Below are 13,044 nucleotides of genomic sequence, written 5' to 3'. Positions count from 1 at the left end.
ATGAGCCAATAAATAGTACTTTTAATATAAAATTATGTAAGTGAAGTTAACATTTCAAGGTATACTCAGAATTGGAAGATTAAGAATGGCAAGATTATATATGCATTATTTTAATTTAATAGGGAGTTGTCCATTGAAAGTTTGGAAGTTTTTCCCAAAATCCCTTTAATTCAATTCTATAGGTCCAAGTTTACCTACCTACCTGTACAAATTACAATATTTCAAGTATATATACGGTGCGACTACAGATCTTAAATCAGTTGTGTACGTAGCGAAGTGAAAAAATTAAGTAAAAAATAAAATTGTATGGTTTTTATTGTAGTTACACGTCCACCATATGCTTGTAATTATAGAAGTCTTTGTCAAGAACACGGCAAGTGGGACGCCCCACAGAACACCATACTCTGCCCGGCCATAAAACTCCCGCTCCACCATTGGCGCACGGCTAAGCCCGCCTATCGAGACTCCCTCCTCAACGCTTATCTACCCTCAGGATCATTCCGTTTGAAAGTTTCGACCCGAGACCAGCTCATCGGTCACAGACAGTTACGCAGTAGACTCGGTTATCTGGTGTGCCCAACAGCGGAATTCAAACAATCCAACGCAGTGTTTATATTTTATTTTTGTGTGACGAGTGACAAGTGCAAACGGGTTACCCATGTCAATGGTATCGTATTACGGCACAGGGATGTACACGCACCAGCAGCCCGTGGCCGGCGCCCAGTCGCACTTCCAGAGCAACGTACCGATGGCGTGGTACCCGGGCTACCACCAATCGCCCCAGATGACGCCGACCGGACAGTATCCCTCCTGTTTGGAGGAGCAGCAAATGTGGCATTCGCACCCCGCACCGTCGCATCCGGCCGTCTTCAAGCACGACTATCAGGACTATGTGCCGAATCCGGCGATCGCGACCGGCGGACACCTGGAGCCGGAGACGCAGTTCCCGTCGCCGCCGATCACGGTGTCGGGCAGCGAGATGTCGTCGCCCGGCGCCGGCGGCAACATGTCGCCCCAGGGCGGTCAGATGACCAGACCGGTGCAGGCGAGGAGCCCCTACGAGTGGATCAAGAAGAACAATTATCAACAGCAACCCCAACCCGGTAAGTAACTAACCTCTTGTGTAAGATGTGAAACAGTGTCGAGAACGAGTTTTAACTTAAACTTTAAACTAACAAGCAAAAGTTGTCTTAAAACTTCATGACTGTTTCAAGAAATGAAATGATGATGAATTCTTTAAAATTCTTAACAAAGTAAAACGATGAAATAACTAAGTTTAATTTTCATTATTAAATATTATTTATTAATATTATTGCCATTTTTAAATAATGTTAAAATTCAAATACATTAATTTTTAATGCAAAAAGTTGTAAAGGAGTGACTATAAATTTTATGCCATTAACTAGGACTAATATCAATTATTAAATTTAATTTTAATATCTGAAGAATTGTCTAATATTTAATTTCTTTTAAATTTCTGATTTTTAATAATTAAATTTTTAATTTAATTATTTAATGTCTAAAAAGTTATACTTTGTTGTCCATTGTACATTTTATGCCATTAATATAAAATAATAAATTTTTAATAAGTGAAATATATAAAAGTTTCTAATTTCTTATCTAATAATTAAGTTATTAGGATTATATAATATTTAAAAAAGGAGTGTCTATATATTAACTATTCTATTAATAACTGAAGAAATATCTAATAACTAGATGGTAATTTTTAATAATTAAAATTCCTAATTTAATTAATTAATAATTAAAATATTAGAAGATATAAACCTAAAAAGTTATACCTAAAGCTCTGGAAGTTGTAAAGGAATATCTCTAAATTTTAATAAGAATTATCAAATGTCTAGAAGGCTTAATAACAAATTTCTATTTTTTCTATAATAGAATTATCTAATATCTAAAAAGTTTTAATGACAAATTTCTAATTTAATTTCTAATAACAAAATAATTAAAATACCTTCCAAAATGACTGAAAGAAAAATGAACTTGTACTTACAGCTCTGGAAGTTCTAAAGGTCACAATTGTTTAAAATTATGTTTCCACTAATTTTAGGACTGAACAATTTTTTTTAAACAAAGATTGATTATCATATATAAGGAAACAAAAGCATTATTGTGATTATTTTAAAGGATAAACAAAGTCATCTGTATATTAAAAAACATAGTAAAAATTGCACGTTGAACTCCTTTATCAAAAGATACGTAATTAGAATTCATTGAAATCTTAAAAATTACTAAAGTCGTAATATTTAATATCACTACAAGTGCATAATGTTATTTGCCATTTTATTTAAACAATTATTTTTATATTTTTAAAAAAGTTGAAAAAAGTAAATTCTTCTTTATGAAAGGAGCAACTTTTTAATAATAATATCCGTTTTTAATTTATAAATTTCTAAATAATGAGAAATAATTTTTCAATTATTGATGTTAACAATAACATATAAGTTCACAAATTTGTACTTTTAAGGAGTCGTCCCAAAATTACGATACTTTTTAATTGCATTTGTCCATTTACTTAACGCCCCAAATGTTTAATTCAACCCAATCGAAAAATTTTCCGAATTCCTTCGGCTGTTTATCTTGTCGGCACCTCAGATCCTTAATTAACTCCCAATTTAGCGATGCGCACACGAAAATGACTAAGACAAACATGACGAACGGCTGTGTTTACATAAATATTAAGGAAAAAAGGCTTCTTGTACTTAGAGAAACGGAAACGGTGCATTTCAATTTATAGCACGCCTTGAACAAATATAATAATTTAATAAATAATCTTTTTATTATCTAGCCGGGCGTTATTATTGTAGTAATTCACCAGTACATAAATCATGTACAACATGTTTCGTTTCCAAACCAATTTCACTTACTGTACGTTTTTTTCTTTGTTATAGAGTTAGATAACCTTATTGATTCTGAATATTCCACATCGGTTGCTGGTAGGGTTTTTTCCAAATTTTAAGCATGTTAGGGCAATTAATGTTGATAGATATTATTTTTTACTTGGCATGGATTTGTGCATGTTTTGCTGTGTTGTGACGCCTGCAAGTACACCGAACAATCGGTGGCTTTTCCACGAATTTTTCGGCCCATCAAACGGTCGATTTTCCGAAATTTTATGGACGTCGGAAGGCAAGCAATTAGACCCCGGTTATCGGTAATATCGGTGCTTTATTGAGGGGGCAGTAAAATGGTAATGTTTGGGACAGTTCGAGAAATCCTCTTTTCGGACGTGTTTTGACATCTCTATATAAATATTTGACGAGGATTTGTTTCATTAAGCCAAGGAAGTCCAAAAAACTTTTGTACTCGTCCTGCAACAACTGCGAGGAAGACCGGTTGACGTAATTGGTGGTGCAGCAAACGTTAACAGTTAATAGAGCCCCATAACTCAAATCGTTGAGGGTTAATTGAGTGGTGATCAGATAATCGCGCCCTCCAACCGAATAAATTGTCGCACAATCGTCGAAAAACGTTAACAGTTGCCGCCCAATTTGTCATCGCGTAACAATAGGGGCAATTTCGGGTGGCGCCAGCCGCCCCGCCGTATAATTACCGAGGGTGGTTGGAATCGTCCCCCGGCCGGTGGTTATGCCGCCCCGGGGACCAATTTTCGCTATTACAGTGTCGCGAGTTCGGTTTCCGCGTTGTTGTTGTTGCCCTTTGATAATAATTTCGGGGCGTGCGATTTATGTTAATACTCGGCGGAATCGTTGTCGAGTGTACGACGGTTTAACCGAAACCGATTTTCCACGCTCACATGCGCAAATATTTTAATATGTATGGGCCAAGTTTAATTATGTTTGCACGGTCTTGTTTAAACTTAGATAATGGGTTTTGCAATCGGGAGGTGTTCTGCCATCGCGTCACGCACGCAAACACGATCCTCCCCTCTTGGTCTGGATAATTACGCATGTTTTATGGTTTTTGCATCATTCGTTTTCGTATGACTTTTGAAATAGGTCAGTTAGAGGCTCCGATCTTCTACTTTGGTGATTTCTTCGACGACGTTCCTGAATTGTTGTCTCAATACATAATCTAAAGCACACATAAAAGCAAATAGTTGTTGAAAAAATTTAGGATTTTACCTTTATTTAGCTATAAATTGCTTTTGGTTATAAGTTTGGGATCACCAAAAGTTTCTACTTTAAAATATTTCCTTCAAAGCATTATCTTCCCAAATAAACACATTAGAAGACATAATTTTTAATATCTTTTCCACCTAAAAATTGAGTTTTTATTCTGTATAATAGAAGCAATCATCGAATACATCCAACAACTGAAGATTTAACCTTTATTTTCATAGATAAAAGTATGCTTGATTGAAAACTTCAGATTTTTGCCTTTATTTAACCTTTTCCTTTGCTCAGTGCATTTGGATATAGTTTTTGGATTACCAAAAGTCTCTAGTTTAAAATATTTCCTGCTAAACATTATCTTCCCTTCCGGAGTTTTTATTCTTTATAATAGAAGCATTCATCGAAGACACTCTTCTGAAGATTTAAACCTTATTTTCATAGACAAAAGTCTATGTTTGATTGATAACTACAAATTTTTGCCTTTATTTAACCTTTTTCACCAACAGTTTTATTTTCTTTAATGACATACTATATATATAGTGTTGTGTTAAGATTTACTTAATAGATAAAGTTGTTGTTTTTATTTTGTTTTTCCATTTACGTTTGGATAAAATATGTAGATCATAAAAAGTTCCAAGTTTAAAATGTGTCACACAAATCCAACTCCACTCCAAACTAGAATACTCGACTACTCGACCTACAAAACGAATTAAATTCCTCAGTTATGTTACGAGCTTTACGTGATAAAAACGGGAGTTGGCACAGCGAGAAAATAACGATCAAACCTGGTTTGTCTGCGCATTAAGGCCGGATGGCCGCGCGTCGTCATAAAGAGGCCTTTCGACCGCTTTATGGCCATCGTCCTATGCCATCTTGAACCCTATTTAGCGTTTACAGCAACCATGAGGCCGCATTTATCCACCACTTATTGAATAAATCAACGGTGCACGCAAAAATCTTCATTCATCACAATCGTGCCCTTCCAAAACGTTCGTTTTTATCCGTGTTTAATGGGAATCCAATTCTGCGAGTGCTAAAAATAGTAATCCAACGCAAGTCCTTAAACATTGACTAAAAACATATCAGAACCAGATAAGTCATGTTTGAACAAGACCACTTAGTCGACATTTACGGTGAATTACACGGACATATGGTGCAGATCCATAACTCAATCCGGTTTTGACGCACGAGGGCAGTTTATCAGCCCCCTGTTTGGACACGGCTGTCACAGGACAATCGGAAATTTGGTGTAAACATGCACGCTACCTGAACCGCCCCACGCACGTTCCCGAATTGGTCGTGCCGAATCGATTTTCGAAACCATCGTCCGTCCGTACAATGGGCCGGCTTTTCTGGCAGGATGTTGGTGCACCTAAACCCAGCGCAAACAACCAATAAGACACAGCGTCCGTTGTTTTCTTGTCGCGGGGCAACGTTGTCAGGTGTTGGGTAGATTTTATCGGTGTGACAAAAACGCCGACGCCTCTAATGTGAACCGCAACTCTAATCCCGGGATCAACTATCTGCCCTTATCTACGCCGTGGTTACCAGTCATGTTTACACTGAACCGTATTTATAATTACCTATTAATTCTCTGCATTCGATAGACCGCTTGTTTGGACAACTAATGCCGCCGTCCTCGAAATACGTTTCCAAGTTTTTATCCTGGTTTAGCTTGAGATACTGATGACAAAATTCGTTGGGATTAACGACTTCCCTTTGATCTCAGTCTAGAGTTTGCCGAAATGTGTTCAATATTTCTCGTGATACTTCAAATTTTATCTAAATTAGGTGTTGGTTCAATTATTGTACCTAATAATGATGGACTTTTTAAATGGAGTTGAACAATTCATCAATCAAAAATCTGACAACACACAAATCACAACGTACTTGCAGATTAATCTCCTAATTTTTTTCGTACAACCACTCATCATCACTTTCAATTGTTCCAGGCAAAACCCGCACAAAGGACAAGTACCGAGTTGTATACACCGATCACCAGAGGATCGAGCTGGAGAAGGAGTTCACGTTCAACAACAAATACATAACGATCAGAAGAAAATCGGAGCTGGCCGCCAATCTGGGCCTGTCGGAACGACAAATCAAAATCTGGTTCCAAAACCGGAGGGCAAAAGAAAGAAAGCAAAACAAGAAGAGGAACGAAGAAAAGCATCAGATCGACGCCATCAACACGACGCCACAGTACCAACCCAACCTAATGACCCAGCATCCCGCCATGCATCAGATGGACATGACGAATAGCAGGCTGCCTATGATGCAGAATCAGCAGCTGATGGAGAAATACAACCAGATGAAGCTGGAGAACCTCGAAGCTGAACGTGATCAAATGGGTTAAACGCGATTCGCGTGCGCGTGCTGAAGCGATTCAGAGTGATAGATCTGAACCCGTCCTTTAAACAATGTGCAATTTTTTTAAAAACTTTTTATTGAGTGCAATTTTTTCTCTCTCAAAGAGAATTTAGTATATGTTATAATATTTATGTGAAATTTTTATGTTTTAAGTTTTTATGTTCGAAGCCAATTCGAAAGACTTACCGAGTGAGATGAACAAATCAGAATTGTTTTATTTTTATTTTTTGTGCAGTGAACAACTGCGCAATCCACGAAAACTCACCAAAATGTGATTGATTTCCACCCGACGATCATTCCGGGATGTTGAGTTTTTTAGTGAGAAGTGTTTCAGGCTTAATATTAAATTATTTGTAAAAAGATTTTAAATGTAAGTAGTTCCTTAAATAAATTCTATCGTTTTTTAATGTTGACTTTTATTAATCCCCACATCATATCTTTATTGGTTTTTTGATTTATTATTTTTCCATCATGATTAAACAATTTTTAGATTAATTTAAGTACAAGTAAACTTCGTTTGTAACTTTCTTCCAACTTAAGTTGGGTAAGTATACCCTCTGACAAAGAATTTGCACCAAGAAGGAACTGTTCAAATTTAATATTCTTTTGGTAAAACATAGATGTTACAACAAGGAGTAACACGATTAAAATTTGGAAGCAGTATTCAGCGACATTCTTCAAGAAGTAGTCCTTATTGCCAGGGTTAGTTTAAACTTTTTTGAAGAGACCCATGTGAATCCAATGCCATGGCCTGTAAAATCCCCCAACCTTTCACCTTTCAGAACATTTTTGGGATATGATGAGTAGAAATCTAGGAAATTTATACAAGCCCCTACTGACTTTGGAGGTTCCAAGATAGGACGCTTGGGATACCTCAAGAAGAACTAGACCAATGCCAAGACCTGTTTTTGATTGATTTTTATAAATTTATAAACAAGGAGGATAATCTTCAAATAATCTATAAATTAAGGAGCTTTCGTTACAGATTTTTCAATACATTCTGAAAAATAATATCGTAGGAATATATTCAAGCAACTTAAAATGGTAAAAATCGACCGCTTGTAGCCCAAAGTAAGTACAAAGACTTGTATGTAAAATATGCAGTTGCCGACAACTATAATTTATCATCTGTTACATTTCTATTCCCTTTGCGTTTTGAAATGCAGTTCACCCTTTAATAACATACGCAAACTATCCGGGCAAGTTAAGTAAGAAATAACAGGTGAGTGACACCCGTGCGTTTATCGCATCAAAACTTGTCGGTCTGTGACGCTGCCTTCAACAACTACTTCACGTGATGACAATGTTTCAAAAACCTGTTTTTAGATAGTTTGGAATTAATATTGAATTTAAATCTGGGATGAGCGATGTGAATACATCAATGTTGTAACTGGCTCTTTGTAATTGAGAACAATCAAAGGAGTGAGAATTTAGAAATGCAGGAAATAATAAAATTTAAATTTCGGTTAATCACTGGCGCAAAAGTTCAAACAAAATTGTGTGAATTTTAATTGAGGAACAAACACGTACGTAAGTTTTTATCCAATGATGGTGATAAATTACTATTATCAAACGGTTTTTGGGTATTTTAGCAAGAAAAATTAATATTTTGCCTTAGTTTGAAAATGTTTGGACAAATCTTCTTTTATTACCTTTTTGTACTTGTAGAGTATATTCATGATTACTTTTATATTTTAAAAATAAATGAAATTGTTAGATGCTGTATCATTAAAATCCAATGGAACAATGTGTTTTCTCAAACAATTAATAATATAAGCACAACAAACATTCTTGATAAGATTATTAAGCATTTTTAATGCCATAGCATTACACCTATGTTTTATTTACCTAAAAAGCATACAATTAATTATCATTTAATTCATAAACGAAGCTTTTTCGTTGAATATTCTGATATGTTAATATATTGATTAATGAAAGATTTTCTAATTGTCTATTATAACAATTTTGGATTATTATTTGAAAACTTTGTTTGAACTACGCAATTCATTTATTTCTTAAATTTTATTTAAAATAATTTTCGGGTTAAACTTCATCATCAGCAGAAGCAACACATCGCATTTGTAATTGATATGGTTTTGTCGATTTAAAAGTGGCAATAAATGCATTGAAGATGGACAATGTCATGGTCGACCTGAAATCTATACCAACAAAGAAATTTGGAAATATGCCAGGCATTGAACTGGGATGAATCGTAAGACTAGACAATGGAATCTAATAGAATCTGATAAACGAGATGGAACAGTATTTTAAAAATTATTCACCGAAAAAAGATTTTGATGGCTGTATTGTCGGCCATGTGTGGAATTTTACATGTTGACTTCCTAACAAGAAGCTACTGCCTACAAAGTTCCTGAAATAAACTTCCTTAGATGATAAAAATGATGTTCTACATTTTCTTGACAATGCAAGACCATATGTCGTATTAGAGACACATATATTGTTAAGATATTTCTTCATCTATTCATTAATTTTTGTCGTCCAATTTGTTATGTAATAAAAGTTTTAATTCTGAACAGGAGGTTAAAATTGAGGTTGTACTTGTCATCACATTCAGGAACCTACATTGTTTAATTTTATTTATTTAATTGTTTATTATAACAATTTTGTTGTATATACTTTAAAATTAGGAATAACTAACTAAACTTAAAAAGAAACATTTGGCATAAACAATACATAGATAATACCCGATGCTTTTTTTTATTGTTGAAATTCTTGTTTCTGGTTATTTATCTTATTTAAACAAAAATTTCTTCGTTCGTTAAATGTATATAAGATCAAGATAAGATTATCTTAATATAATGTCTCTATAATAATAAATCAAAGAACATAAAAGAAAATTTTGTAAAATATGTTATTTAAATAATCTGTTTAATAATTTATTTTGGAATTTAAATTTTGCGATAATTTTAAAAATTTTATAGCAATTTTTTATACTAAATTTTTCTTCTTTTAGTTTATTTTCTCTTCATTTTTCATAACTTCCGGTCTTTTGATGTTTTTTATTGTTTCTAATTGTTAATTTTTATATTCTAAACAGACTGTTAAATGCATGAATATTGGAATTTAAACAGTCTTCAGTAAAAAATTGCAAATAATTAAAAGAATATAAAAAATAAATCAGTAAGCAATAAAAAAATTATATTACATATTTAAATATACTATTTAAAAAATCTATTTATTATTTTAAAATATAATAAAAATTGTATTAATATTAACTTTTTAAAAATTAGAAATAATTTAAATTTTTATTCTATTGAATAGAATCAAAATTTATATTATTATATAAATTTTGAAATAATTTTAAAAATCTAATTATTTTTGCATTTTGCTACATTTTTGATTTTTTTTTTTCTTTTTCCTTTAATTTTTTATTACTTTTTGTTTACCCGATGTTTATCTATTATTTTAATTTTTGTTCCTAATTAACGTTTTCTAAATAACATTTGGTTAAATGTAGAAAGATAGAAGAATTTTTTATTAGTCTTTAGTAAAAAACTAAAAATTATTGAAAGAATATGAAAATCAAATTTAAAACATATTATTAAAATATTTTATTTAAATAGTCTTTTCATTCGAAATATCATAAAAAATGTATTAGAATTTACTAAATAAAAAATAACTTTTTGTAAATTGTTTAAATTTTGCAATAATTGAAACAATTAACAATTTTTTTTTTCATTTTTCACTATTTTTGGTTTATACAATGTTTATTTATTCTGATTCTTATTTTTTATTTCTTCGTTAAATGTATGAATATAAAAGTATTTCATAACAGTTTTTAATAAAATTCTGAAAATTGTAAAACGTTATATTTTTTATGATTTGTAATATTTTATATTTAAAAATTTTAAAAAAATATGTTATACATAAATTTTTAGTATAATATATATTCATAATTTTAATAATTAGAATAGTTAAGAAGTTAAGAAAAAATATTTATTATTTATTTATTAATATTATTTGGTATTTTGTAACATACGATTATGTATGTGGAAAAAAAATATTAAAAGTAATAATGTTTTGTATATCTTAAAAATATTTGGTTATTTTGCATTTGATGAAATCTTCATTTATTTGTGGTTACTTTGGCCCACTCCCTATTTTCAATTGTAAATGGCAACTAAACAAATTTTAATGAAAATCCCCACCGCAATTTCGAGCAGTAACCGAAACCAACTGAAAAAAAAAATAACGTTTTACACAAAAAAAAATGGCTCGCGTTGGCATCGAATGTGGGCAAAATAAAAGTGAAAATATTCGTTATAACGACGCAATATCCGGCAAAGTTGTTCTAAATGTAAAAGAAAGGCTGTCGAGTTGTCTGTTAGGGCGCAAGTTGAGAGGTCCCCGGGGCGCTGTCGGGGTTAACGGTTCGGGGGCCGAACGCCGTCCCCAGCCACGAGTTTCCCCGGCGAAATATGTGCACGCCGGAAAACCGCCGTCGACCGCATAACATTCCGAAAGCTTTTATTGGACCATCTCACCATGCAATAATATAAACAAAAGTGTTATTGCTGTTGTTCGTATTTTTTTTGGCCACTTCTACATAGTTGGACACGTCTCTTAACACCGCAGAAGGACCCACGTAAATGGTTGGGGCTTTTGGTTTTTTAGTTTCATTAAAAAAATCTTTAGATGGTTTAGTTTTTCTTTAAAGCTGTAAAATTTCTGTTTCTTAATACATTTTATACCTATTTTTTTGTATTTTATTTTGTCTATCAATAAATAAATATAAAGTTTTGAAAAATTAACTTCTATTATAACGAAGCTTATATATCTTTTAATGATATAAATAATCTAATAGTTATTATAAGAAAAACAATGTATGGTTTATTGATGTTCAGTTTCTAAATATATGTTAAGTCTTTTATCAGTTTTCTCTCAAGATATTTAACAAAAAAAAAACTAAATTGAAGCAACAAATGTTTATTATTATATTGAAAAATTATTTGAAACTTTTGTTAAACGAAATTATATATTTGTATCTAATAAAACACGAAACATAACTTTTACGAGGGAAAATAATTTGTGTCATGATGTAATTTTTTTTTATATATAGTAATTTGTCTGGATTAGTTCACATTTTTATAAACACTGAAAAATTACAAAAATTTTGTGAAATCATTGCTTCAATTTGAAATATGATCTTTCTTTAAAGTATAATTATATAAATAATCTGGTAATAAGCCATAATTAAAATCATAATTTATGGTTAGTTAGAATACTATTATTAAATTTTATCTATTATAAATCATAGTTTTATTATAAAATTATTGAGTAATTTTATTTTTTTTTTTGTACTATCAACTTTCGGTTTATAAATAAATATTTCTATAAATATTTTTTTGTTGTCTTTTATCTATAAACTTTTGAACAATTCATTTATTAAAAAAAAATAATAGAAAAATTAGAAAACAATTTTATTTTAGAGAGAACTTGTATATTTGTATTTAATGAGACATCAAAAATAAATTTTACGAAGGAAAATAGTTTGTCAAATATTTTTTCTGGATCTATTGTTAACATTTTTTCATACATTAAAAAGTTACAGAAATTATGTAGGATCATTATTTTAAATTAATAATACACTAAATAATTTGATGAAGAATAATTTATTTTCAGTTAAATTATTATCGTTAAAAAATTATTTAATATTTCAGTTGTTTCTTAATATTCCATACTTTCAGCTTTTATTACCTATTTATTAAATACTTTTTATATTTTTTTCTATCAATAAATAAATTTTGATTAATTCAACTTTTACTTTGAAAATAATAAGCTGAAGTTTTTAAATTATATACTAAATAAAATTTAAAGAACATACATAACCACAAAATAATTTGTTAAATGATTTTTGTGACTTTTTTTTCAGAATGTGTTATAAATATTTTGTGTCTTACAATATTAATTATTCTAAATTTTTAAACATTTTAAATTCTATGAAATAATTTTATTAATCTGAAATATAAAAACTTTCTTTAGAGTATAATAATATAAATAATTTGACGAATAAATGATAATTATAAGGAAACTATTTATCATTAGTCAAATTGTTTTTATAAAAATTTGTTGTTGCTTTTGTTTCTTTATAAAGTTTTATGCAACACACATTTACATTTTGTCTACAAATTAGAACCAGATTTTAAGATTTTCACTCAAGCTTTTGGTTCTAAATTTTAAAAAATCACTATTTCAAATTGAAATATGTTCTTTGTTTACGGAATAATAATGTAAATAATCTAATAATAGAATAATTATAAGAAAAATAATTTATTTATCTATAGTTAGATTATCAATATAAGATTTTATCTTCATAAATAATATTTTTTATATAAAAATATAAACCTTTTACAGAAAGTTATGAATGACAGAATTTTCAATATGTGACAAAAGTATACAAAAAACCAGTACAAATGTAAAAGCGACATTTTCGACGTAAACAAACAAATTATTTATACACAATGAAGCAGACGATGCCTTAAAATAGCCACACAGTCGAATATTCACATTTTTATCTGGATTAGAAGTCTGGAATTCAGTCAATATAATCGCATATCGG

At 30.8% G+C, this 13,044-nt stretch overlaps 1 protein-coding gene across 2 annotated transcripts; it reads left to right on the top strand.

Annotated features, from left to right (window-relative positions):
• Nucleotides 1-322: 322 nt before the first annotated feature.
• On the top strand, nucleotides 323-6,871 carry LOC109599919 (homeobox protein CHOX-CAD). Of its 2 annotated transcripts, XM_020015969.2 has the most exons (3): nucleotides 323-1,103; nucleotides 2,910-2,954; nucleotides 6,047-6,871. In XM_020015969.2, the coding sequence occupies exons 1-3, from the start codon at nucleotides 659-661 to the stop codon at nucleotides 6,448-6,450; spliced, it is 894 nt and encodes a 297-aa protein (XP_019871528.2). In that variant the 5' UTR covers nucleotides 323-658; the 3' UTR covers nucleotides 6,451-6,871. The 2 variants fall into 2 exon arrangements, with proteins under 2 accessions (XP_019871528.2, XP_019871529.2); XM_020015970.2 differs by lacking the exon at nucleotides 2,910-2,954 and having other exon boundaries at nucleotides 326-1,103.
• The last annotated feature ends 6,173 nt before the right edge of the window (nucleotides 6,872-13,044 follow it).

The sequence above is a fragment of the Aethina tumida genome, chromosome 7, assembly GCF_024364675.1.
Source record: "Aethina tumida isolate Nest 87 chromosome 7, icAetTumi1.1, whole genome shotgun sequence".
NCBI classification, from domain to species: domain Eukaryota; kingdom Metazoa; phylum Arthropoda; class Insecta; order Coleoptera; family Nitidulidae; genus Aethina; species Aethina tumida.
This window is presented reverse-complemented; position numbering and strand designations above follow the sequence as displayed.